This window comes from Myxocyprinus asiaticus, chromosome 11 (genome assembly GCF_019703515.2).
Source record: "Myxocyprinus asiaticus isolate MX2 ecotype Aquarium Trade chromosome 11, UBuf_Myxa_2, whole genome shotgun sequence".
NCBI lineage: Eukaryota > Metazoa > Chordata > Actinopteri > Cypriniformes > Catostomidae > Myxocyprinus > Myxocyprinus asiaticus.
The window spans coordinates 23,915,001-23,942,481 of NC_059354.1; the positions used below are offsets into that span (position 1 = coordinate 23,915,001).

The 27,481-nt window shown below is 37.6% G+C and overlaps 3 protein-coding genes across 9 annotated transcripts in view; 1 reads left to right on the forward strand and 2 right to left on the reverse strand.

The window, feature by feature from the left end:
- LOC127447845 (cyclin-T2-like) overlaps positions 1–1,456 on the reverse strand; it is a 4,016-nt gene extending 2,560 nt beyond the window's left edge. The window contains exons 1-3 of the mRNA XM_051709944.1: positions 487–1,456; positions 257–327; positions 1–147 (exon numbers count right to left, since the gene is read on the reverse strand). The exon at positions 1–147 is cut by the window's left edge and continues 958 nt beyond it. Coding sequence (XP_051565904.1) covers positions 1–147; positions 257–327; positions 487–670 — 402 coding nt within the window. The 5' untranslated portion in view covers positions 671–1,456. The remainder of the gene's footprint in view (positions 148–256; positions 328–486) is intronic.
- Positions 1,457–3,473: 2,017 nt separating this feature from the next.
- LOC127447849 (cyclin-T2-like) lies at positions 3,474–7,977 on the reverse strand. The gene is made up of 6 exons (XM_051709950.1): positions 7,774–7,977; positions 7,138–7,219; positions 5,672–5,800; positions 5,280–5,340; positions 4,827–4,889; positions 3,474–4,602 (listed from the first exon to the last, which is right to left on the reverse strand). The coding sequence occupies exons 1-6, from the start codon at positions 7,929–7,931 to the stop codon at positions 4,523–4,525; spliced, it is 573 nt and encodes a 190-aa protein (XP_051565910.1). The 5' UTR covers positions 7,932–7,977; the 3' UTR covers positions 3,474–4,522.
- Positions 7,978–23,678: 15,701 nt separating this feature from the next.
- LOC127447847 (transmembrane protein 163-like) overlaps positions 23,679–27,481 on the forward strand; it is a 43,515-nt gene continuing 39,712 nt past the window's right edge. For all 7 annotated transcript variants that reach the window (XR_007898422.1, XR_007898425.1, XR_007898423.1 and 4 more), the window contains exons 1-2: positions 23,679–24,069; positions 27,009–27,128. Coding sequence is in view for 2 of the 7 variants with exons in the window: in XM_051709947.1 (XP_051565907.1) it covers positions 23,880–24,069; positions 27,009–27,128 (310 nt within the window). In the remaining 5 variants the exon portion in view is untranslated. The remainder of the gene's footprint in view (positions 24,070–27,008; positions 27,129–27,481) is intronic.

The following is a 27,481-nucleotide window of genomic DNA, read 5'->3' on the forward strand; positions in this document are numbered from 1 at the left end:
AGTGGAGGCTTTGGAGAAGGCTGTATTTGAAGAGACCCCGGGAAGGGCATCCATCAAGGATAGGTCCTGGGTTAACGAGGGCCCTGGTAAAGAGCTGCTGTCTGAGGCCTGACCATCTGTTTTGGGCTTCTTAGCAGCTTGTGTAGCCTAGAAATGAAAACAGCAACAGATTGAAAGTAAAGCAGAGTTTAATTTCACCAAATTAATCTACTACAAAGATACCAAAAGCATAATTTAACATATTTCAATCACTTACCCTCCAATTCCGAATCCTCTTTAACCTGCTGGGTGTCTTTTCCAGAATCTGCAGAAACTCGTGGGTCAGTTCTACAACACAATTTAAATGAATATAAATCATGGGTGACTTGCACAACAATGTGTGTAATGTGTGAAAATGAGCTATACTGGGTAATTTAGGGGAATATTAAACAATTCTAAATTGCCAATACATGTGCAACCTGATCTTGGAAAGAACACATCACTTACCATCAAGAAGCTCAAGTGTAACTGAGCTGTCCACATATTCCCACCAATGCTTTCCATCGGTGGAAACAGGGATCTCCCAGTTAGACCACTTGCAGGCAAGGTGAATGCAGACACAGGCAATGACTGTGGGCTTGTACTGTAGGCAGAAGGTGGTGAGGTGCAGACTGCAAGAGCAGCACATCATGGAAGAGAAAGACAATAAAGAAAAAGCACAAACGATCAGCTGCCGAGGAAAGGCAACCTTGAATATCTAGAAATTACTATTAAGGACATTACGAGTAATATTAAACCAAAGTCACAAAGCTATTCCTTAATTCTGAGTAACATACTTCCAAAAATTTGCTTGCACAGTTCAGAAACCTTTACTCAAATCTACGTTTATACAGCATCTAGATATTTAATCACATTCAGCGCATCAAAAGATGGCCACGTTTGAAATATAAGCATAAAATCAAGACATTTTTCAAGCTCGAATATATTGTTCATATTTGGTGCTGTATAAAGTAGTAGACAGTAGGTTACAAGGTACAAACTGAATGGCAAAATACAGCATTTTAGCATAATTTTCCAAAAATGAGTCACTTGAGGTTTAAAACAGCACCCATACGAGTAGTGGTTCTAAAAAAAACAGTGTTTGGGATCAAATCTGTGCAAGCAAAACATAACAGGTTTGTTACTCATAATCAAGCCCAAACTTGATACTGCTGAAAAAAGACAAATATGTTCCATAACAGGTGTAAAGGCCTGCAGACAACAGACTAATAGGAAACAGTAAAACAAACAAGCATATGGTTACCATCCATGTTTGACACATAGGAAATGAAAGGTGTGGCATGTAAGGCATAAAGCAGGGTTGACTATCTGAATTGATTATGTATATCTCTGAATTTGCCAACATCTTACAGCATTTTATGACCAGAACAACAGGAAATATAAAAATATTTAATCTACACTGTACAAAATGTCCATAATTTTAATGGTAAAAGACTGTAAAAATGATACAGTAAAAAAACGATGATTGGTAAATGGGCAGTTACCTTAAAATATACGGTAATAAATTATAATATATTTAAAAAGACAATACATGTAATTTTACAGTACAATGTACATTTCTACATGTAAAAAGTATGATTTTACCATATAACTGTAAAAATTTATATTATGTTTAACAAGAGAGTACATTTACTTCTTATGGTAAATTATTGTTAAAATTACGGTTTAAAAAACACACAAAAAAAAACAACCAGGCGTTCCCAGAATTCCCTGCGTTACGCATCACATTTCATTATATTTTATGGGAATAGTTGTTTCTTCATTTTTAATATCACTTATCTACATTGTGGTGTTCTGTGTTATATTTGATGTAGTTCAGTTAATGTTTATTGCATTATTTTAATTTCACGTGTTACCCTGATGGCGTTTAGTGTTTGTGTGAGTGACACTGAGCACTGTCTCTACATGTGTATTGGTCATTGCCCTTGGAAAGGCCACTGCTGATGAACTTCATGTCATCATGTGCCTTTCTGTAAACACTATGGTGAGTAACAATACATTATAAAGTGAAAAGCAGATTTTTACAGATTCAGAAGGTTAAAGTATTAAGTTTATATCATTTAATAATATAAACGGTAATGCACTGTAAAATATACAGGCATCAAAATTACATCCTGTAAAGCCTGAAGTGTGGTTACTGTATTTTTTACAGTGAATTTCTGGCAACCACTGCTGCCAGTTTTTTACCGTAAATTTAACAGGACTTAACAGTGTACTATAAGTCCTTGAAGAAACCAGTAGAAATAAAGCATTTCATCACCAATATGCTAACAATCTTTGAAGAGTAGGCTATACATTTTACAAAGTAGTGTTTTACTTTTATATTTGAAAATTATGTAAATTAAAAAAAAAAAAATTATAATTAGAAGCCTCAGTCAAAGCTGGATGGTAACCCTGTGCCAAGAAACAGAATAAATGTTTGGACATGGGCTAATCGGAGCCTATAATATTTTAGTACAACAAGACAAATGACGATGGCAAAATCTGCTAATTGTATTGACTTAAGGTGATCAAGATTAAAAGGCAGCCTCTTAGAGAAAACGCTGGCTGTACAAAGCACTGTACATTGTCTGTACAAAATAAAGGGGCAAAAACTTACCACTGATGACATTTTAAAATTCAGTTTCTAAAATTAAGTCCTTCTACTTTGAGGAAACTGCCTAACGATTTTAACGATTTAAAGTTAAAAAAAAAAAAAAAATTATCGATTTGTTTCTTGCACCAACCTATCGATTTGCTTCAGAAGACATTAACTGATCGACTAGAGTCGTGTAGATTAATTTTATGCTGCCTAAATATGCCTTTAGGACCGTCAAATAGCCAGCAGCCTGATGGCATCCGTTTACTTGCATTATAAGGACCTACAGAGCTTCAACATTTTTCTAGAAATCTTAATTTGTGTTCTGCTGAAGAAAGTCATACACATCAGGGATGGCATCAGGGTAAGTCAATAATGGCAGAATTTTTATTTTTGGGTGAACTATTCCTTTAAGACATGGCCTGCATATAATGCAACCTGTTGAACTTTGATTCCCCCCCCACAAAATGTTTTATATCATCGCAAAGGGGTGGATCTCAGCTTTCAAATGACTTCTAGAATGAGCTTCTAGTCCACTCAGAGGCTAAGATTTTTAATGAAACAAGGGTGGTGCTTGAACTGAAAATTAGACTGAACGTCTATGGACAAGCACATATTTGAGGGCTAAAATGCGTTAGAGCGCCACCTACATTTCAGATCTGTATATTGTGATGGAATGTGATAGAGAAAAAAATATTTTTTCTAATGCTTTCTGCCACCTAGTGGAATAAAATGAGACTTTTCAAAGTTAGATTGAGAGAACCAGAATTACATGTTTACAAATTTAGGACAACAAAATTTTTTTTTTTACATATTCTGTTTATCATAAGATTATAAACACATACAATAATATTTATGAATAATTGGAGTCTTTTTTTATTTGGGCGGTTCTCTGAAAAATTAGACCAATTTTTTGCAATTAGTACACAGTATGTGTGAATGGTGTGCTTTTAAATTTGAGTGTGAAAAATTGCGGGCGGCAGCCCAAAAATGCACCAGAGTTTAAAGGGTTAAGCACATATTGCTCTACTCCCATGTTCATACATTGCAAGCAGTGCTGCAGTATCTCTATGCAAACAAGGGGACAAATACCAATGACAGCTTAACTGATTTAAAATTAAAAATACAGGAAATAACTAAAAAATGAGGGGGGAACAAAAACAGAGAAAAGAAAATTTCTCTAATGAAGTAAATAACTGTACAATGGAGACTACACCCTTTAAGGACCTTTTCACCTGACATCATAATCTTTTGTAGCCTATCTGATCCCATAAATCTTTCACAGTTTATTGTGTGCAAAAATACATAGCCAATGAATCAATTATTTCAAACTGTCATAGCCAAACAGGTCCTTAATGGGTTTGTTTGCATTAAAACATTGATACATCACAACCCAAGGACAACAGATCTCTTCATTTCAAAATTAAAGTCAGACACTGAATGACAGAAAATGCAACTTCTAAATAGTTTGAATAAAAGAAAAGAAAAAACAAGACCAAAAATAAAAAAATCCATTTATCACTTTGAGAATAAAAATCATAGGGGAAAAAAAAGGGGTCTGTGTACTTACCGTAAGGACTTCTATGTAATGTTTACATCTGTGTAATCTTTAGCTGCTATTCAGGCTACCAAAGTGTCTTTTTTAGACAAATGCACTTCTGTAACCGAGCAAACGTGAGGTTCAAGAGCACCACTACACTTCACATTGTGCATTCAACCCCTCTGTGCCAACAATGATCCCCCGTACAATACACCGCACTGCAACCGGGGCCGGAGCCGCTGAACCCCCTACCCACCCCACTCTGAGGGCATGTTTGAAAGGGGGGCGTCCCAGTAGCCACCGGTGCAAGGAGGGTGTTGGACACTGGTAGGGTAACCTGCAGTAAAGGAAGCTATAGTGTGCAGTCACAGTGCAACAAATGAGGTTCTGGATAACAACCTGTTGGTAGCCATGAAATAGGAAGTCTGTGCCAGATCCTTGCTTGCTGTGAAAGAAAAGAGATAGGTGTATGAGAAAAGCTCATAAAGAATAAAACTCCATATGTGAGTGAGAATGAGACCTAATTTTGCCTGATACACCGAGGTTACCTCTCTTTAAACTGCATGCTTAGCCATTGACCAGTTGTATGATTCAAAGATTAAATCAGCACTGTCTTATAAATAACAGAGATTAAGATGTTGTAGAGAGCATATGAAGGAAAGTCTATACCTCGCACTAGCTGGGAACATTTCACCACATCTGTGTGTGGATGTTCAATTGTTATTTCAAAGCCTGCAATATAAAGCACACGAATTTCATTCATAATTGATTCTCACTGCACTGCAAAACCTGCACATAATGAAAAACAGTCATGCATTAGTAAGAACAAAGCCTCTGAAACAATGCATTATTCCTGATACCTAAGTATGGTGTAGTAAAATAACACTAGATAAATTGGAACTCAAATTGGCATCTTTGCATCGAGTCTTAATACCCTTAAGATCACCATTCTGGAGTATTTAGTGATGATAAAACTGGCCAGAAGAAGTGGATATTGATCTCCTTTCAGAGCCACACTCAATTATTATTATTATTATTATTTTTAAAGGTGAACCATTGTCAGCACGCTTTCTATGTTCATTATAATATTCAGCTGAAAGGAATCTCCTTCCATAGACTTACCTAAAGTCTGCAGCACTATGGTTTCAAGTATCACCAGCTCTTGGGCTTGCTGGAGGTATGCCTGAAGTTCAATAGACAATCATTACATAATGCTTGTAATGTGTCTTTCTGTATTTTTTACCAACAGACAGAATTCTACTCAGCCACTGTGGCTGAAATCATGTACCCCTGCAAAGCTAATCGGAGACATTACTTTGCCACATAATTAGCACATTTTTAATAAATTAGTGTCTTCAAGACAATATTTTCTTATTGTTTTTTTTGTTTTTTTAATTCAGAGGAGATACCTGTCCAACAACACCTAACAATTCAAATTCCAGCACTGACACACTGGATGTTTAAAAGCAATGGTTTAAGTAAGAGACAACAATGCCAGAATTCACCATACTTACATTACTTTTTGTATCCAGTGGAGACTCCTGGGGGTTTAAACATGCATGCGTTACTTTAATTACATGTTCAAGTTTCCGTGGTTGTTCTTCAACTTTTGCAGCCAAAAATAATGTTGTTGGGGAGATGGTCTGTGGAGAAACAACAGACATGCCATCAGATATTTCCAAGTTACACAATTCTTGACACAGTCGTATCAAAGTTTGCAAATATTTTAAAAATCTAACAAAAAAGACAAAGTGTTTCCCGCGGTTTCATTGTGACTCCTGCAGTTAACGCCGGGCACATTTAGAAATTGTGCATAAGAAATCCTGAATGGATATTCTTCATATGCTAATAAAAACTCTCAAAATTAGCTTAAAATTTAATACACTAGGCAGAGGTGGATTTTCTATTTTCACATTTCAGCCCTCATTATATCAGATATTACACTTATTATGAGCCATCTCCTGGCAGCATTTAATAAAACGAGTTACAATTGCTCCAATCCTGCAATAAAACTCTGCTCGAAGCAAGAAAGTCACTCAGCTGCTCCATCATGACAAGGCAGCTACCTCAAGATAATGTGCATGACAAAGCAGATGGAAATGCGCAACGATTCATATTTTCTTTAGTCTAAATTTTAGAAATGCACTTAAAAAATGCAAACCATTATGATGGAAACCCAGCCAGTGTTCTTGAATGTTTCCTTCTCTCTTTTAAAGGAATAATTCATCCAAAAATGATGGTTCTCTTATCATTTACTCACCTTATGCCAACTCGTATGACTTTCTTTGTTCTTTGGAACACATACAATGTGATTATATTCATGCAATGCAAGTCAATGGGGCCCAAAACTTCCAAGCTCAGAAAAATGTTCTCATGCTTGTACACATGCTCTGAGCATGAGTCAAGCATGAGGAAGTGTAAATGAGCTTTAAATCATGATCGCACCAATGAGACTGCAGACGTGAAGATTTATAGTAAAGAGTTACATTTTGGTCTGTTTTCACCCAAAACATATTGCATCGCTTCAGAAGACATGGATTAAACCACTCGAGTCATATGGATTACCTTTCTGGAGCTTGGAAGTTTTGGATGCCATGGACTTGCATTGTATGGATATAAAGATCTTATATCTCCTCCAAAAAAAACTAAAATGTGTCTTCTGCAGAAGAAAGTCATACAAGTTTGAGATGAAATAAGGGCGAGTAAATGATGAAAGAATTATAATTTTTGTGTGAACTATTGCTTTAACTCCATGAGCTCAATATGTGGGCGAGAACTGCAGCCGAGTTTAGCTGGGCCAGTTTTAGTGTAAATAGCATTAATGGAGCATTTGAGAAAACTGCCGTAAGACCCCAGATGAAGCACTGACACTGGAGAGCTTTAAGCTCTTGAACAAAGCAGTTTTAAAGGACTGTCATGTCAATATATGGTTCATAAGGCCATGCAGGAAATGTAAAAGACAGCATAGATGGAAACTTACATTTCTGTGGAATTTGGTGAATGAGTGGTACATATAAAATCTGTGCATGTAAACAATGGCAGTATTTATTGTGAGTTGAGAACTGAAGTTTGTAGTCAAGGAAAACCCAAGATCATGTAATTTTAAATTCAGCCATCTCCAGGCCTAATAACGCATTTCCCCTTCCAACAGATACCCGTTGGCAGACACAATTTTCCCAAACACCACATAACAGGTTTAAGACTTTATATTTACAGTAAACGGCCTCGCGTGCCGCAGACATCACATCTGATGCGCGTGAACTGATCGATGTCACGCTGCAATCAACACTGGCGAACATACACAAAATGAAGTTACATTGGCATATAGTGTAGACCAATTCACTAGCCAAGATGTGTAAATACAATGTGTATAAATATCATCTTAAGAGCGTTAACACTAATCGACACGCGCTTGCGCGAGAAATCAGCGCGCGCTGCCAATATGACGGGGTTTAATTAGAAATGTCAACGAATTTCAGCCGAATACAGAAATAGAGATATTTATAATAATAATGGTATTACTAAATATAAATAAATTCTAGATATTACAAACACTCAACCAGTGAAAGTGAGATATTAAACGGGCCTGCTCTTGATCAGCGCGTCTAAAGGATACACATTTAGTCTCTGGCCCATATCCTGAATGAGATTTGCGGCTTGCTGTCGATACGACAGTTCTCTGTCTGGCTCCATTCCGCTGCGGCGGGACGGGGTGGTTTCTAGCTGCTCCCGTGTGAAAAACCATTTAGACGATGATCCCCGGCACGCCGCCATTACCGTCCAGCAGACGAACAGGGAGCGAACGTCACGTTCGCGCAACCTCACGCCTCTCACTTACGTCACGCACGCGCGGCCACACTTTTTGACGTACGTCACACAAGCGCCGCTGCTGGGGGATGTAGTTCATTGAAATCAATGCTGTAGTTTAACTGTTTTAATCAACTTGGATTTAAAGGTGCATTCAGTAATTTGGGGCTAATTCAAAAAAGTTTTACAGATTAACGAATGAATTGTGTTTTTGTGAAGAGTGATCTGAATGGTGTACACTCAGACTAGATGAACACTGTACTCATAATAGTTCCTATAAAAATTGTTTTATTATATATGGTGTGGATCATCCGCGTTATTTTTTCCCCACGCGTATTCTGGCAGGTCCCACCTTCTGCGTTCGGATTGGCTACTAAGAGCTACTTACAAGCGGTCTGCGATTGGGCAGTTGAGAAGTCGTTCATATACCCATAGTAAACAGAAGGACGACATATCGTGTAAGTTGCAAAAAAACAAACAGCCACTAAGATCGATGTTCAGTGTGAATTTTAAATGGTTAAGATTAGACAAGACAAAACTATCACATGCGTTTAAATCAGCTGTTTACTCCTTTGTCTAGACCGATTTACTATACAGTATATTCCATACAGCTCAATATACGATATTGATATTACCTTTAAGTAATTCTGCAATTAGTTTTTTTTTTTTTTAATTAAAAATAATATTAGTTCAAATTAACAATTAGAACAAAGGGATAGTTCGCCCAGTAATGAAAATCCCCTCATGCCATCCCAGACATGTATTACTTTTTTTTCTTCAGAACACAAATTAAGATTTTTAGAAGAACATTTCAGCTATGTAGGTCCATACAATGATGATTTGATTTGATTTACAATGACATTCTTAAATCTTCAGCATAAAAATAAAAATTTACATACGGTCTTCTTTCTATCTAAAACTGAATTTCTTCACATTCCATCTCTACGCAACAATGTATTTATTTTCCACAGCAATCTTAGAAAAATCTAAAATAGTTAATTACAAAAAAATGAAATAAAAATAAAAATAAATACATATTCTTTTGTTAAGTGGTGGTTACCTTGATAATTTATGTTCTTATATTCAGCATACAGTGAAACCATAAATGTGGGAGCCAGGCAAAATCGGTTTGTCATTAAAAAAAAAAAAAAAATCTAATTCATATCACTCATTATTGTTCAGGACAAAGTGATGTCACATATAACAAATTATTTTCTTTCCATTTATTCAGCCATTTACTATTAATAAAAAATAAATAAATTAAAAAAAAAAACACAAATATGAATGGCATTGTCAGAAGTTAGAGTCACCCAAATGCCTTATCTTGAAGTTGGATAAGATAACCATCCAATCAGAAGGCATCATCAAGCTGGTGATATAATGATTGGTATATAAGTATATAAATAGCGGGAGTTGCCGGAAATCAGGTGGGGGAAAAAATAACTCGGGTCACCCCCTTCTAGGGCTGTCCCCGACCAAAGATTTTCCTAGTTGACTAGTAGTCGTTTAAGCCATTAGTCGAGTAGTCATCACACGTTTATGATATTAATTTAATTACTTAAATATATATTTTTTGGGGGTCATCAGAAAATTGTTTGAGTTCCAGGGCTGAGAAAGAATGTTATAAGTAACATTGCTAACACTGTTCTACATTACAGATAAATACTAAACCGTAACTAGATAGTAAAGAAGACAAACTTTATGTTGGCTTGACAAAGCCTTGTCTGAAAGTTTAAAATAGTTGGAAGAGTTGGAATTTTGAAGGTCTTACAGTCAGACAGACAGAAGGAACATCATACAGATAGACAGCCAGCTGCAAGAAGTCCTATGCAACCCTACCCCTTGCTTGTTTTTCTGAATGGCAAATTGGTTGCTAGGGTAACCCCATTTGGTTGCTATGCAGTTACCAAGGTGATACTGAAAAGGCTCCTTGCTACCCTGAGTCAAATGAATGAAACCAGAAATCTCTAGATGTTCTGGTGCAGAGATATGTGATTTGTTACTTGGTTGCTAGGGTAACCCCATCTGGTTGCTAGGCAGTTACCAGGGTGATACTTCACATGGCTACTTGCCATCCTGAGTGAAATAAGTCAACCCGGAAGTCTCTATGATGTTCTGGTGCAGAGATATGTGATTTGTTACTTGGTTGCTAGGGTAACCACATCTGGTTGCTAGGCAGTTACCAAGGTGATACTCAAAAGGCTCCTTGCCATCCTGAGTGAAATAAGTCAATCCGGATGTCTCTACGATGTTCTGGTGCAGGGATATATGATTTGTTACTTGGTGTCTTGGGTAACTCCATCTGGTTGCTAAGCAGTTACCAGGGTGATACTTATCAAGGCTCCTTGCCACCCTGAGTGAAATAAGTCAACCCGAAAGTCTCTATGATGTTCTGGTTGCTAGGGTGCTCTAAATGGTTGCTAGGGTGTGGCTAAGTAGTTTCCATGATGATACTTGCAGACTGATTGCTCACCCAACTCAAACAAGCCAATTCTCATGTCTGTAGGACATTCTGATCTGAAGATATTACACTTAGCATTTTTGAATGGAAGTCAAAGGGGTTTGGTTGCTAGGGTGCTCTAAATGGTTGCTAGGGCGTGGCTAAGTAGTTTTCATGATGATACTTGAAGACTGATTGCTAACCCAATTCAATCAAGCCAACTCTCATGTCTGTAGGACATTATGATCTGAAGATCTCACACTCAGCTTTTTTGAATGTAAGTCAAAGGGGTTTGGTTGCTAGGGTGCTCTAAATGGTTGCTAGGGAGTGGCTAAGTAGTTTCCATGATGATACTTGCAGACTGATTGCTCACCCAATTCAAACAAGCCAAACTCTCATGTCTGTAGGACATTCTGATCAGGAGATATCCATCTAAGCCATTTTGAATGGCAGTCAATGGGTTTTGGTTGCTAGGGTGCACTAAATGGTTGCTAGGTTGTATGCAGGTGCTAGGGTGTTAAAGTGATGGAGAGAAAGAAAGAATAAAAAAAGTGGAGTGATGGAAAGATAGAAAAGAGAGTGATGGAGTGATAGAAAGTATGAGTGGTGGAGTGATAGTAAGTAGATTGAATCCTCTAAAGGAATTATTACAGGGAAAAGTTTTCACACCTTGAATGGGAGTCAATTTAAAATCAGTCCTGTTCGGAAGTCTGATCAGTTAGAAAAGAGAAAGCAACCCGAGTCAGACCAGTCTGAAAGTCTGTGGCGAGTTTGGTGTTTGTAGCTTGAAAGCTCTAGGAGGAGATACTGTTTAAATTTTGGCTCAGAATAATAATAATAATAATAATAATAATAAGCTTAAATAGTAGATCAGTATGTTGGCTTTGTCAATCCAACATGCTTAAATATTAGATCAGTATGTTGGCTTTGTCAAGCCAACATAATAATAATAAGCTTAAATAGTAGATCAGAATGTTGGATTTGTCAAGCCAACATAATAATGAGCCTTTAAAATATAAATTTTACACTCACACGCACGAAGCGAGCCGCAGCGACACCGGCAAATGCGGTAAAGATCCTGAATATGTCGGAAAAACCAGAAAGGAGACTGTCTGAACATTTTGTTTATTTATGGAGAGAAATGCACTTTAGGGTTGTGCCGACAGATGATGATCTCGGGGATCGACGATGGTCAGAGTGATAGCCAATAGCTGATGCCATTGATGATGTCAAGACGATATTTGACTCATTTTCCCATGTATTAAATTATTATTATTAATCAGAATCAGAATCAGAATGAGCTTTATTGCCAAGTATGCTTACACATACAAGGAATTTGTACTGGAGATAGGAGCTTCCAGTGCACAACAATTGAAAACAGCAACAAGACTTGAAATTGAATAAAAAAATTAAAATAAATATTGAAAATAAAATATATATAGAATACACACACATGCATACAGTGTGTTTTGCCATGTTGAAATCACATGACCCGCGGTGTTTCACTAAACGTTGAAGAAGAGAATCCTTGTGCTCACTAGCTATGTAGATACGCTTGGCTATGCTTAGAATATTGTTGTTTGGTGACGCAAAGAGCGAATAGATCACGATGGGACATACTTATTTATCGTGCTTTAGCAGTGGAGACAACAGGAGATTCAGTAGCTGTACTGCCGAAGAAGCATTAAAGTCTGAAGCAAGAAGATAGAAAGACCGGCAAAGGCAAAAAACTTAAAGAGCACCTATTATGGTTTTTAAATGTGCCTAATTTTGTCTCATACACTAGATTTACATGCTTCCAAGGTCAAAAAACCCTTTAATTTCTCATAATTTAAATTTTTCCTCAGTGTCAAAAACGACTCGTTCAGTGATCCGTTCTAAAGGATTCATTCTAAACTCCTCCTTTCAGAGAGTCTTCTCTGCTCTGATTGGTCAGATGTCCCAGTCTGTTGTGATTGGTCTACCGCTTACTGTAGTGTTTGAGTGCGGGTCAAAGCTGTTCGCAAGCAGCCAATGAAGACCAGAGGCAGGTTTTTTTGTTACCAAATTACATAGGTTAGTACAGGAAGTAAGTCTGGAATTACTAACAACTCGTTTCAGGTGTTCAGAATCAGTTCTTTTTTTTTTGGGAGTCAATAACTCCAATAGTAATATTTGAAAAACCATAATAGGTGCTCTTTAAGTAAACATCGGTACGGCATACACAAGGTGGAAAGATTTGATGATGGAGAATGTATGCCCATGTTGCTTTTTTGTTAGAGAAGAAATGATTAATTGTTTAAACCACTATCTTTTTTTATGCGCTGCTTCTGTAGCTGTCTGGACCTTTAAACAATAATTTACACCTGATTAATTATATTGAAAAACTTTAATATCCATTGAAATGCCGTAGTGTGGTGCCCCCCTGGATAGTATCAGTGGAATTTATAGAAAACTCATATAAGTTTCCCTCAAACTTTTTAAAATGGTGTGTGTAGTCAAGATATGTTAGTAACGGACAGATTTCAGCTGTGTTTACAAACGCAACCGGAAAGCAACATGTAATTTTCTTTTCTTGTTATCACAGCTATAGTAAGGGGGGTCCATCTACCCCTATGAAACGGACCACGCCTTCATTCGTTGAGTGCTAAGAAGCTTGGCACAGCAATTGTTGTGGATTTTGTGTAAACCATGATTTTGGTTTCTTGGAAACGTAAAAAGTTTGCCAAATACAGTATTCATGGACATGCTAAATTTGATCATCAGAAACAAATGAATCTTTCCTTTACCATGTGTAACGTATACTCAGACTCGAGGATGATGTTTGAACCCCAGCAGGTATTTATTGACACACAAACAAAGACAGCAGGTAAGTGATGATGTGACAGTACTGGGTTGCAGTGGTGATAGTTTACATGATGAAGACTAATGCTGATAGAGATGGTGACTTTCCTTGAGGTGGAGGGTTTGCAGCAATGAAGATTGCATTGAGGAGATGGACACTGGAGAGGAAATGTTTGGAGTAGAAGAGTCGCTGGAGAGGAATTGTGATGGCCTTTAACACTGGAGATACAGGTAAGTGAGTCTGTACACGAAATTGAGACTAGACACAGAATGGAAGGGGAGAGAGGTTTTAATAGAGGGGTTGATTAATGCAGTGATTGGAGGCAGGTGTGGATGATCAGTACTCAGGAGAGTGAGAGGGTTGAGTGAAATGGGGGTGTGGGACAGAAGGATCCGTGACACCATGACATTCTGTGTTGCTAGATAATTGAGGTTTATTTCACGCTAAGCAGTCCTCTAATAAAGGTAATAACTGTCTTTAGAAATAACGTGAAACGTAGACAGTCTCCAAAGATTATTGATATGAGGGACAACAATAATCTGTCCTTAACTGTAGAAGTCTGTTTGCTTGAATTCTGACTTTTGTCTTTAGGCAAAGTAATTATAATATAATAGTATTAAATAACTTTAGAAATTACCTCAAACTCTGACGTTTTCCAGGTGCAAATGATATTCCAGAGCTAGAGGGGGTAGCAGAGATGATCATGCTGAATCACATCGATAAATGGCAGTACAGCCAGTCTAACACCATTGTCACATCGGTACTTAAATTACACAAAGAAGAGCAATGCTAATGCTAGCTAGAGAACTACTGAATGCCCCTTTAAGTTTTATCATTTGTTTTATAGAATTAGGAAGAAAAATATGCTAACTGTAAATAGTTCACAAATACATTTAAATGGATATCATTACATCACTTATTAAGGAATATATATATATTTTTTTGGAAGAAATACAATTTACTACCAGCACATGCCACGCAGGCTACATGTAAAGTGTATTATGCCTAGTGTACACTACACGACTCAAGCTCGTCTACTTTGATGATTTGTGTCGACGACTGGTCGGCAACAAGAAGTCTCAGATCTCACGACGAACAGACTTTAACCACTGTCGGATAACTTTTATGCTGCCTTTTCTTCGTTTTTGCAGCTTCAAAGTTCTGGCCACAAGTCACTTGCATTGTGAGGACCTACAGAGCTGAAATATTCTTCTAAAAATCTGTTTGTGTTCAGCAGAAGAAAGAAAGTCATACACATCTGGGATAGCATGAGGGCGAGTAAATGATGAGATGTTTGGGTGAACTACCCCTTTAAAGTAAAGCTACGCTTTTACTACACAACTGTCAGACCTGAATTGTTGTACTGCTCACATTACACAACAAGGATTCTTGTCATTTGTTGTCTTGTTGTCATAGCAGTGCACATGCAACCCAACAGAATGCAGATGAGGTGCGCAAATTACAAGATCTTTGCCAAGAGGCATCCTCGACCAACAGCGAAAAACCATATTCTCACATAAACTCACACGAGAAAAGATCATGAGATTTGTCCTGTATTGGAGGGTCACAATCAGCATGCGGTCCATGTTATCTGTGCACTGATTTTATTATTATTATTATTTTTAAAACAAAAGAATAGATGAAAATGAAAATATTGCTGTTTTGCAAAAAGAGTTTGAGGCAATTAAAACATACAATAGCACAATGATAATTATAGTGTTTAGACCATTTATTTATTCATCAAAAAATCTTCCTTGTTAGTTTATTACAATAAAAAACAATTATGATCAAATTGTGGATTTCCATTCCTGTACATAAAGATGCAAGATAAAATGTGATTGGCTGAAGCAGTTCTCCGTTGTCAGTGTATCTCCTTAATTGCAATGCGATTGTGTGGCGATAATATCAAACATGCTTGAAAATATTGCAGCTTAGATCACATCGCTAAGGTGCTCATACGTAATGAGCATTTTCGACCATAGCAGAGAACGCATTTGGCTGTGATCGCTGAAGCCAATGCAAAAAGGTCTGATGAGAGATGTCCCATTATAAACATTTTCTAATTTAGTATAATTAATATGCATGCAGTTTTTATAACTTCATAGTAATTGAGCCTATACATGGAATACAATTTGAACTTTTAAACATTCATTTGTTACACTGCTAGACCATTTACAATGAACTAGTGAAGTAAAAATGTGCTTAAAAACAGCAACAATCATAAAAGGAAATGGTGACCATTTACAAGACCTGTACACGTTGTTTATACTGCTTAATAAGAATAATATTCTAAGGAAGCTGTTTAAATAAAATCCAGTGTGTTTACTTTGCACTTAAATAGATGTTTACTGTATAGCATATATTACCTTTAGCGAACTATCAAACTCATCCATGGATTCAATCAATGCTCCTGGCTCCAGTTCCAGTGGAACCATTGGAGGAGTCGTCTCTGGGGGAGCGGGCAGAACCGCTGGAGGAGTCGTCTCTGGGGGAGCGGGCGGAACCGCTGGAGGAGTCGTCTCTGGGGGAGTGGGCGGAACCGCTGAAGGAGTCATCTCTGGGGGAGCAGGCAGAACCGCTGAAGGAGGAGTCTCTGGGGGAGTGGGCGGAGCCGTGGAAGACTCTGAGGGCGGAGCCAGGAGAGGCTCGACGAAGGCAGGCGGAGCCTGGAGAGGCTCGAGGGCAAAGTCGCTGCCAGTGCTTCCCCAGTCGCTGCCAGTGCTCACGACCACGGAGGTCGTTCCCCAGTCGCTGGCAGTGCTCCCGATCACGGAGGTCTGTTCCCAGTCGCTGCCAGCTCTCCTCAAGCCTCCCACGGCTCTGCCTTCCATGGCCTCTCCCCTCGAGCCTCCCACGGCTCCGCCTTCCATGGCTTCGCCCCTCGAGCCTCCCACGGCTCCGCCTTCCATGGCTTCACCCCTCAAGCCTCCCACGGCTCCGCCTTCCATGGCTTCACCCCTCAAGCCTCCCACGGCTCCGCCTTCCACGGCTCCTTGCTCCAAGCCTTCCACAGCCCCTTGCTCTAAGCCTTCCACGGCTCCTTGCTCCACAGTGGAATTATAAGAAGGAAGGCTTGGAGCAAGGAGCCATGGAAGGCTTGGAGCAAGGAGCCATGGAAGGCTTGGAGCAAGGAGCCATGGAAGGCTTGGAGCAAGGAGCCGAAGATGCAGGCTTTGGCCCGGGTTTCCCACCATAATCCACTGTGTAATGAGAACTGCAGAGTTCCAGAGCCTTTTCCACATATTCACAGAGGGTCCAGTGAGGATCAGCCGGAGGCATCAGTTCCTTCAGTGCACTATTCAGACCGGTCCGGAAGAAAACCACCAGAGAGCGGTCTGGATAGTGCTCTAAATTCGCTAATTCTTGCTTTAGTAGCAGGATTCGGACAGCCGCTAGATCCATGTGGGTCAGTTCTTCTGTCAAGAGTAGTTGCTGAGATGAGACTGGAGACGTAGGATCTATTTGCAGGCTTTTAATAAAAATTATGACAGTGAAACAAACAGACAGGAACTCAAAACAACAACAAACAAGAACTGACAAAGGAATACAAAAAATAAGGGGTATTTATACAAACACAAGCTAATGATGAAATGGAAAACAGGCAGTGCATGATGAGTAATGTAGTCCGGGGGAACACTTCAAAATAAGAGTCCTAGGAAACACGAGGAAGACAGACTGTGACACTTTTATTAGAACTAAAACAGCACATATTTCAAAAGTTAATGGTGTGTATTGTTGCACAGTGTTATAAATATCATGCAGATGCAAAATATAGCTTTGCTATATCCTGGACACACCCCTGGTCCCTGTTGTTACAAATTAGGTTCTGAGGGTATTTTGAATTTTTGCTTAAATCAATAAAAAATTGAAGTTAAAATAAATTACTTTTATTACTTTGAATAAAGTTTGCTGTTCACTTGGTGTATTCTTGGCCCACTTGAGTATGTTAAATAACTTTAAAGGACTTACTGTGGCTAGATAGCCAATTTGCACTCCAGGGAAGCCCAGTTGATTCACACAGCGTCTCATTTCTCATACTGCTAGATCAGGGGCCTGCATGGGCAAAGTACCCAGCCCTAAAAAGTGCTTTGGATATCGCTTCACTGTAGCCACCAGATCATGATTCAGAATACCACACAGGTCTAGTGTATCATGGGGTTTGGCCTTCAGAAAAGGAGAACAATTGTCAGGACAGAGCTAATGGACAAGCATTAAAAGGAACTTAAAGGAACTGTGTGAGGTGGCGAGTAAAGGTTTCTTACCCAGTAGCTGAACATCACAGGCACAGTGGAGAGGGCCTTTACTGCCACTCCCGAAGAACATCAAAACAAATCTCTGTAATATATCAGACAATGAACGAAAATTTTATCTGCAGATGAAGGCAGTATGAAGATTAAAGGGATAGTTCACCCAAAAATGGACAAGTCTGTTGTAAGAGAAAAATGTATTTCACATGTATTATTCTCATATTTAACCTTTACTCTAGTTTCACTCTAGTTTCTAGCCTCTTTTATCTGTGTTGTTGCATTACTGTGTCTTAGATGTAGGACTTCTAAGAGATACCACACTAACTGTACCAGGCATAGCCATCTCCAATTTTAACGGATAGTCTCATTTTAGGCAAACACTTACAAGTGAGATGGAATAGGCCAGAGAATGAGTTAGCCATTGGGTCAGCCTGACAGAGTGACATGTGTTTATGCAGGAGAAAGTAACCAATCAGAGTTTTAGTTGAATGTTGTAAGATCTTGTTTGTTTGAAATAGTATAATATATATAGTGAGATGATTGTTGGAAGACTTCTTTTGAATGAGAGATTTCTTCCCTGGACGAATAAACTTTCTTCTGATGGTGAAAGGAATCAAAAGACTTAATTGTGTTATTTCTCTTTATTGGAAAATTCCCTGACACTGTTCACTCACAAACCACATACATTTCTTTCTTCCAAACTGAGAAACAAAGGGAGATGTTAGACGGAATGTCAGGGACCTTAGTCCCTATTCACTTGCACTGAAAGAGCAGTGTCAACATTCCTCAGAATTTGTAATCTTGTGTCCCATGGAAGAAAGTAAAAGGGTTTGTAATTATATGACGTTGAGTAATTGATGACAGAATTGTCATTTTTGAGTGAATTAACCTTTTAAGAGAGCATGTGATCATTTTATGTAAAAATTGTACAATATGAAAATGTAAGTATCTGATAACAAATCCCCAAAACATTTTCACAGAAAAAATAACCATATTAAAATACACAAAATATTTGGACAGAATAAAAAAGGCACTGCTTCACTGTCTTTACCATGCCTGTCCATATCCCTAATCTGAGTTTCAGTATCCCAGCATTTCTCCTGGATCACATGGAACACTTTTCCATCCTTCATCATTTTGGCTTCTCCCCGGAACATACAAACACATCTGTATTGTGTTCTACTCTGTTTTTTCAACTAGAATCTAACGTTGGGATTGCACATACAGTAAGCATCAACATTCCCACATGACAGTTGACAGTTACTATTGTAGCCGCTTGGTGGCAGTCCAGAGCAAGGACAAATATTGTACCTTAGTGCAATGGACTTTAGAATAAGAGGATGACTTGCACGACAAGCATATTTCAATCTGCAATCAGTTAATCTGTAGTTCAGAGGATGTGAATTTACTTTATTGTTGTTTCCAATACTATAGTTATGTACAGTGTTTATAAGACATGGTTGAAATGGTAAGAAGTGGAAGTCTATGTTTATGTGTTTATTATATACAGCATGTTCAGGAGCAGTATTGTTGTTGTGAGCTCAAGGTGATCCGGTTTTAGGATGATATTCTGCTGAAGCTAAAACACATGCAGAGCTCTACAGCTGCTTAGACAAGGAACCCAGGGAAGGCCTGCTGTCCTCTTTTTCCACACACACAAACGCAGCTGATATCCTGCTGATATTCTCTAGAATAAATGCTTCTTTTTGTTTAAAAAAAAAAGAAAAGCAGCACAGCCAAAAAAAAAACCGGGCTGCTCTCTTGGCTTTGTCAATGGCACTGCTACTATGATTCACATGACTAAATTTATGCTAGTTTAAAAATGCAATTGTGGGCAGAAAAAGGGTGGGTGAGAGGGGGCCCGCAACGGTCGACCAAAAGAAACCATAAAAATGACCGCGGGCCCGAGGGGTGAGGAAAAGTGACCAACCAAGGAGCGGGCCCGACAGTTGCTTTGCATTGGGGCCCGCAAGGTCCAATTTACGCCACTGAATTATACTGATCATATCTTAACATTATTCTAAGTGTTTATTCAAGCAATCATTCAGTTGTTTTGAATTGTTTCTTCTGAAATACAGAATACGCTGAGCAACTGAGTAGACCTGAAACCATCTGAGACGCACTGCAGAACAATCCAATTACTCTGCAGGTTAATAGCAGATGCTTTAACATCGTCCTGTCCTGAGTGGAGGATCAGATCTTTTTTGTGCTGCCCACTTATTCCTCATGGGGTTCCTAACACACTCACTCACTCACTCACCTCCCCCCCCCCCCCCCCCCACACACACAAACATACACACATACACACATACACACACAGAAAATATATATATATATATATATATATACTGAAAACATTTTTTTTTACACTGAAAAGTAAGGGTTTTTTTATGCAAATATCTGCATTTTATGTTTTGTAAAATATATATATATATATATATATATATATATATAGTACACACACACACACACACACACATATATATATATAAATATATGTACACACACACACACACACACACACACATATATATATATATATATATATATATATATATATATATATATATATATATATATATATATATATATATATATAGATATATATATCTATATATATATATATATTACAAAACATAAAATGCAGATATTTGCATAAAAAAACCCTTACTTTTCAGTGATGGTTGAGCTGAACGAATCCATCATATCTATACCCCTGTGAAACGTGAAGGTTAGAAAGTTCAGAAATTTTACATTTATGATACAAGTTTTATACTATAGTGAAGTATATGAATTAAATATAAGATGCAGTAATAATCCAGTCATGCTGTTGTCAATTGTTGTTGTCAACAATGTACTTTCTTTATACATGACAAAAAAAAAGCCTATATTTTTATTTACGCATTTCAATTTCATAACAAAATTCCATCTAATTGAATTGTGTACACTTTAACAAAATTAAGTGAATACAACTTAAATTAATTTAAGTATTATTAATTGTATTTTGTTAAAAATTATGCAATTAAATTTGAATTTAATTTGTTTTGAAATTTGAAATAAGTAAATCTTAAAAATTGGCAATTTCTTTTTTTTTTTTAGTGCAGATGTATGAAGGCTCAAGAGTATATCCTGTTACTGTAAAATACATGCATATGCTTGCACACAATACATATATAAAATTATAAAACAGATTTTGATACATTAAGTTAAGTATGTTCTGACATGATGACTAGTATCTTTCTTAGCTTGCTCTGATAAACAAGCAATAAAGGTTAGGGTTACTGATCAAACCCTTTCATTAATGTTTAACAGATGCATACATTTTAAAGAGTAAAGCTGAAGCTGTGTCTTGTTAAAAACAGAATATATATATATATATATATATTGCATTGAGACCTTTTTAGTTTGTTTGAATGAATTCTATAAATGAACATTTAGTGCCTAGAGAACATAAAAAATAGGACAAGCACGTTTTCTTTCAGTAGCCTATTAGATACATTGGAAACCCTTACAGACAGCTGACCAAAAATATATAATAATCAAACATAAATAAATCAGAGGCCTATGAAAAGAAGCATCGTTATTGGCAAGTAAATGAATTTAGGCTACTTACGTCTAAAAATATTTTCAAATATGGGACCCCTGAATGCCTGCATGGTGAAACCATAATTAAAGATAACTTTTCCTCAAGAGCAACCTACCACTTTCAGGTCGGGCCAGTCTTTAGGTAAACTATGATTGTGGATATAAATGTTCATTCTGCTGAGAATGAGAGCTTATCTTATAGACCTTCAGATTTGACAGACTTCAAGACTGAATGATCAACAAGGGATAGTTGGGAATGTTTAGCAGTGTGCAACGTTCTCTGCAGAAAACAAACATTCCCACCCCTGAATTCCGACTGTTCAAATTGACCAATTAAATTGATAGTTCACTCAAAAATAAAAATTCTCACATCATTTACTAACCCTCATGCCATCCCAGATATGTATGACTTTCATTCTTCTGCAAAACACAAACAAAGATTTTTATATGAATATCTCAGCTCTGTAGGTCCATACAATGCAAGTGAATGGTGATCAGACCTTTTGCAGCTCCAAAAATAACATAAAGGAATCATCAAATTAATCCATATGATTCAAGTGTTTAAATCCATATCTTCCAAAGTAATATATTAGATGTGGGTGAGAAACAGAACAATATTTAAAGAAATAGTTCACCCAAAAATGAGAATTCTCTCATTATTGACTTACCCTGTTGCCATCCCAGATGTGTATAACTTTCTTTCTTCTGCTGAACACAAATTAAGACTGAAGCTCTGTAGATCCTTATAATTTAAGTAAACGGGTGCCATTTGGCTGCTGGCTATTTGACGGTCCAAAAAGCATATTTAGGCAGTATAAAATTAATCTACACGACTCCAGTCGATCAGTTAATGTCTTCAGAAGCAAATTGATAGGTTGGTGTAAAAAATAAATCGATAATTAAAACGTTTTTAACTTTAAATAGTTGCTTCCGCCCAGTGCTGTTTTGATGTTTGAAATGAATAAACTCTCACGTGATGTTCGTTCCATTGTTGTGCACAAAGTGCGCGCTTCCGACTTCTCGCGTGAACGCGTCATAGCGCTTACGTCACTGATGCGTCGACTGCTGGCAGGAAGCGATTTTTTTAAAGGTAATGTAGTTTTAATTATCTATTTGTTTCTTACACCAACCTATCGATCCTTTTTTAAATCTTCACTTTAACTTTCACTTTCAGATGTGAAAGTGAAACTAAACAGGCACCACAGGTGACTTTCAGATGTAAAAGTGAAAGTGGAGATTTAGAGTTAAAAAAAGGACTTAAATTTCGGTCTGTTTCTCACCTGCACCTATTATATCGCTTCTAAAGATATGGATTTAACCACTGGAGTCATGGATTACTTCTGTTTCCTTCATGTGATTTTTGGAGCTACATAGGCCTGATCACCATTAACTTGCACTGTATGGACCTACAGTGCTGAGACATTCTTCTAAAAATCTTTGTTTGTATTCTGCTGAAGAAATAAAGTCATAAACATCTGGGATGTCATGAGGGTGAGTAAATGATAAGAGAAATTTCATTACTGGGTGAACTAACCCTTTAAAATCCCTGAGAAAAGAGACGCCAGGCAACATTAACTTTAAAACTGGTCTAAATTAACGTGGCTTTATTGCTGTATGCATTTAATGCATTGTCTAACCTAACGAATTCATGTCTTTGCACACTTTTATAAAACACCAGTCGTTAAAAAATAAATGACAACACACGGACTACAGACTACATACGGTTTAACCAAATTATTTTATTTTATATAGAGACTATACAGTTGTTAGCAAGAACCAGTTTCACGACTGTCTCGATTATTTCCAGCGAATTCAGGTAAAATGTGACCATCCAACCCATAATCTATTAGCTTTCCATTCTGTACAACATTGGCCTCTGGCGGTAAATGGAGATAGTGCAACAGACGCTCATTTATTTCAATGGAAATCTTCTCATTGTTTTCTGTTCATTCAACTTTCTTGAATAATGCTGCATCCATTTATTGCCGCAGACGCTAATACTAAAGAATACTCGATCAATTTATTGAAAATGTAAACTTAGTATATCACATTATATCTAAATTGGCTGGTCATGTGATCTAAACATGGCAGCCCCCCTGAGGGGACCCTCTCCATGTAGGCTTCTTGGAGTCTTCATCTCATGTAAGGGGTCATGATTTAATACATACGTTTCAAAATACTGTTTAATTCTTTAGTGTAACTTTTTCAATGAGGTAAAAATGACTGATTGCATGCACCTTTAATTCAGTCTTGACCAAATTTGACTAAGCATTGTGGCACAATATTAAAACTGGCTATGTGTTTTAAGACTTGAATAAAACGAAGAATAACCAAATATACGGAGTAACAAAAAAAAATATATATATATATATATATAGCCTAACATTAGAAAGTTATTCATGATCTGACGTGAAAGTTCGGATTTGGCTTTGGCAAGTATAGCCTAATAATGACAAAACTTCTCACATTCATGTCCATCTGAAGGAGGAACTACAATTAGTCTCTTTGGTCTTTGCTAAGATCAAATAATGTGTGTAAAAGTCAAGACAGGAGGAAGCTAAGAAGTGACAAACTCCCCCTTGTCTAATTACAGTTGAGCTGCTATAGTTCTTGTGCTCGGATTGGAGTTGTTCTAGGTGGGAGGGTGGGGTTGAGGTCCGCTGCTGATGCTGGGCAGATTGCGTTTATCTCCGCATCTCTGCTCCGTTCCCTTAATGCTGCCACTGGATGGCTGCGCGTCGCAGTTCGACGTGAGATCATTTATCGAGGGCTTTATCTGAAAAAAATAAAAATAAATAAATAAAAGATACGAAACAAACATGACAGACATTACGACTTCAGATTCATGCCCTGTTCCCAACCCGACCATCGTGGACCCGTCGGCTTTGCGAAACGGTCAATGCGCCGCTGCCCAGGATCCGAGCCTACCCAAGAGAGGGAGCCAGGGCGATCCCTTCAATATGGACCGGGACCAGGAGATGAAAATCACAGATAGCGTTGAGGGCCAAGGTAAACACACCTAATCTTTACAAAACACTGCAAACCAGTCTGTACTTTTCTGGAATCAGAAAAATTTCAGAAATCAATTTTAAAGACAAAGACATTCACTGAAAGTTTCTAATTAATTTTGGGATGTCATGTGAATAAGACAAAAGAGGACGGCGAAGGTTGCGGTCCAATGGAGCACGCATGGTGCTCTGAACCTTATTAATGATTCAGGTGAGCACAAAACACTCACATCTTAAGTTAAGGAACATAGTAAACATCTTGTCTGAGTTTTTAGGTCTTAAAAACTCTTAACTCAGAGTTAAGTTTAACTAGAATTATACCAAAGAGATTTGAAGTGAACAAATGGAAGTACATCGAATTTTGTTTTTTTCCTCTCTGTTAGTCAATGTCTTCTTTAAAGGAACAGTTTCATTTCTGTTGCATTCAGTTTCGTCACGTCCATTTGTCGCATAGTGGCACATCGCAAAGCGTCTTTGTGAGTTTTGCGAACATTATGCATGTCGCATGTGTTATTTCGTTCATCATCTTAGGCTACTATCATAAACTTTCTGTTATAAACTTAGTGTTGCCGTCAGCGTTGTGACGTGGCCTGAGCAGGTGTGTCTTACGTCACAATTCGATTTTCTGCGTCATTGTGATTCTTATGGAATTATTATTATTATTATTATTATTATTATTATTATTATTGTTATTATTATTATTATTATTATTATTTATTGTTGTTTTTATTATCATTACTACTTCTGTAGTAGTGTAATGATAATAACAAATAATAATAACAACAACAATAATAATAATAATAATAATAATAATAATAATAATTGCTTTTTAGTAAATCTGCCTCAGTCCTAATATAGTAGAAACAGTGTTTCTCTGCAGCCCTTTTATGAATACCTTTTAAGTATCACACCCTGAATGGTAGGCTACTATTAAACAAAACTGTGACCACATATTGAAGATCGGAGGAAGCATATGTTATATTTTAGGCATTGAACAACCCCTACAGCCGGATGCATCACTCCTCAATGGAAGAAGCAAATGTTATTGTTTAGGAATTATCCATTAAAAAAACCATAGAGGTGGACACGTATGTGCCTCCCTCAACATTTGTGGTGGTTATGTCCATACCTCAACTCTGTAAATAAGTGGAGCTATTCAGAGATGCATTTGATCTCAGATCAGCACTTCCACCACTAAGCAGTCTCTTCACCTGATCAGCAGTCTCATCACTGACAAGATCTGAGTGTTGCTGTATGTATAACATCCCCTTTGCGCAATTGGTTTGAGCAGTTGAATCATTCATAAGACCCTTCATCTCACCCACTGGTCTTCTGGAGATATTATCAGGATGAAATTACAAAGAAAGTAGTAAGGACAAACAGGACTTATCATTAAAAGAATTGCACTACTAGTATGTTGTTTACAAACTGAGACTGCTCCTTGATTTTTATTTATGTGTTCCAAATCACTTAAACGCAAAGAGGGTCACAGTTAATGACAGTTTTCATCCAAAATGAAGCCAATTCAAATTTATTTAAAAAATGCTCTTCTGCATATTCATTTATTGAATTAAGAGATGCACCCCTCATCAGAGATGATGCAGATATGTACGAGAAGATAAGTATATCCTATTTCTCTAACTTACTGTATATAAATAATATCAAAATGGCCTATTTTGTCTTACAGCTTATCCTCCAAGTTGAATGAAAAGCAAATCTTTTATCTGATGTTCTATAAGCCTTTGAGAGGAATGTTTCTCTCTCTTTCATGCAAACCCTATTAAGCATGGAAGAAATGCTGGGTCATGTGGATGTTCTGCTTCCACATGATCAGCAGGCAGACAGAGAGTGTGAGTGTGTGAGTGTGTGTGTGTGTGTGGGGGGGGGGGGGGGGGAGGGGCTTTATGTTGGATTTCGGTTTGTTTTATGCGTATATAGTGTTTGTGTGTAAAGGTGCAAATTGAGCAGCCTTACTGTGTGAAATGTATGTGTAGCAATAAATCACGAGGAAACTTCAAAGTTCAGCTTGACTGAAGTGTGTCACTGGATTGGTAATTAAATACTTTAGAACTTATGAGTTACATTTGTGGGAGTGCAACACATGCTCCCCATCCTGACTGGGGAAATAGATCATGTGAGTGGAAAAGAGACCACATTCCCCAGCTCCGTTTTTTAGCTCTTACAATCCCACTGACCAACTATTAACTCCATGTTCATAACCCTCAGCATGTGACTGCTACAGGCTCACAGATCAGTTGGAGTATAACCAGGGAAGATACACAGTTACTCACAGTCACGATGACATGGCTTGCATTCATTTTGAACAGACGACACAGGCATATATTATTTGAATTTTACCTCAAGCACAACACAATATAAACATTGCTTGCACACTAGACAATAGACACCCAACAGGTTGTATGGCCCCTGTGGACCAACAATTCACATAGTCTCATTCATAATTAGTCTCAGCGACTACATTTATGACCTGTGGTGTAGTAATCTACTAGGCACTATAACATAACATGTCACAAACAGAAAATACATATAACGGTGCTTGAGATGGGCACTAATTCTGCTCAAACTGACCATGTTTTTTTTGCTATAAGCCTGCTACTGAGTCACTGGCAAGGCTGCTTGCAAAAAAAATAAAATAAATAAATAAAATAAAATCACATCCTGCATGACTTTATTAGGGACAACTAAATCTTATTTAAATAATTTTGCTCAGCTATTTAAACAGAGCTATTGCCCCTGTGACATTTACGATTCATTTCTGTTATTCTGGCATAAAGCTTTTCAATATATCTACACTCCCTGGACTCAATGCCTGTCATGGCTCAGTGAGTAAATAATCAGCCCATGTTGTTTGTTCGCCTTGTGTAATTAATTTAATTGTATAATGGCCTTTAACCAGTATTTTATTTACTCTGCTGACAGGTCTCTTGGAGAGTAGCATGCACCTGAAGCCTCATGAAGCTCAGAGTTACAGGAAGAAAGCTCTGTGGGTATCCTGGATCTCCATAGTAGTAACACTGATCCTGGCAGTGGCAGCCTTCAGTAAGTTCATGGTGATGCTTATCTGTGGCAACCTTCCGTGTGTTCAGATGGTTTTGGCTTGAACTGGCAGTAGCAGACATCAAGTTGGACTACTAGTTTTGAATAGAACTGACAGAGGTAGACTTCAGTAAATTTTTGGCACATAAAGCAAGTTTAGGCTAGAACTGGCCACTGTGGCCAGTGAGCGGTCAAAATTGTTGGCACTGGTACCTTATACTTTTAAAGAAAATATTATATCATATTGTTAGTTAGTTATTGTGTGCTTTAGTTTAGGATGTGCTGCTGAGTAACTGTCATAATGCTTTGCTGATATAGGCAATGAACATATGAACAAATGAATGGAAATTCAGAAA

Coding starts and splice junctions, on each gene's coding strand:
- LOC127447849 (XM_051709950.1), bottom strand. CDS start 7,931: ATGGCGGCGTGCCGGGGATCATCGTCTAAATGGTTTTTCACACGGGAG. Junction 7,220..7,773: donor ATGGGCCAGAGACTAAATGT/GTATCCTTTAGA, acceptor TACAAACTTCAG/TTCTCAACTCACAATAAATA. Junction 4,890..5,279: donor CATAGTGCTGCAGACTTTAG/GTAAGTCTATGG, acceptor TTTATATTGCAG/GCTTTGAAATAACAATTGAA.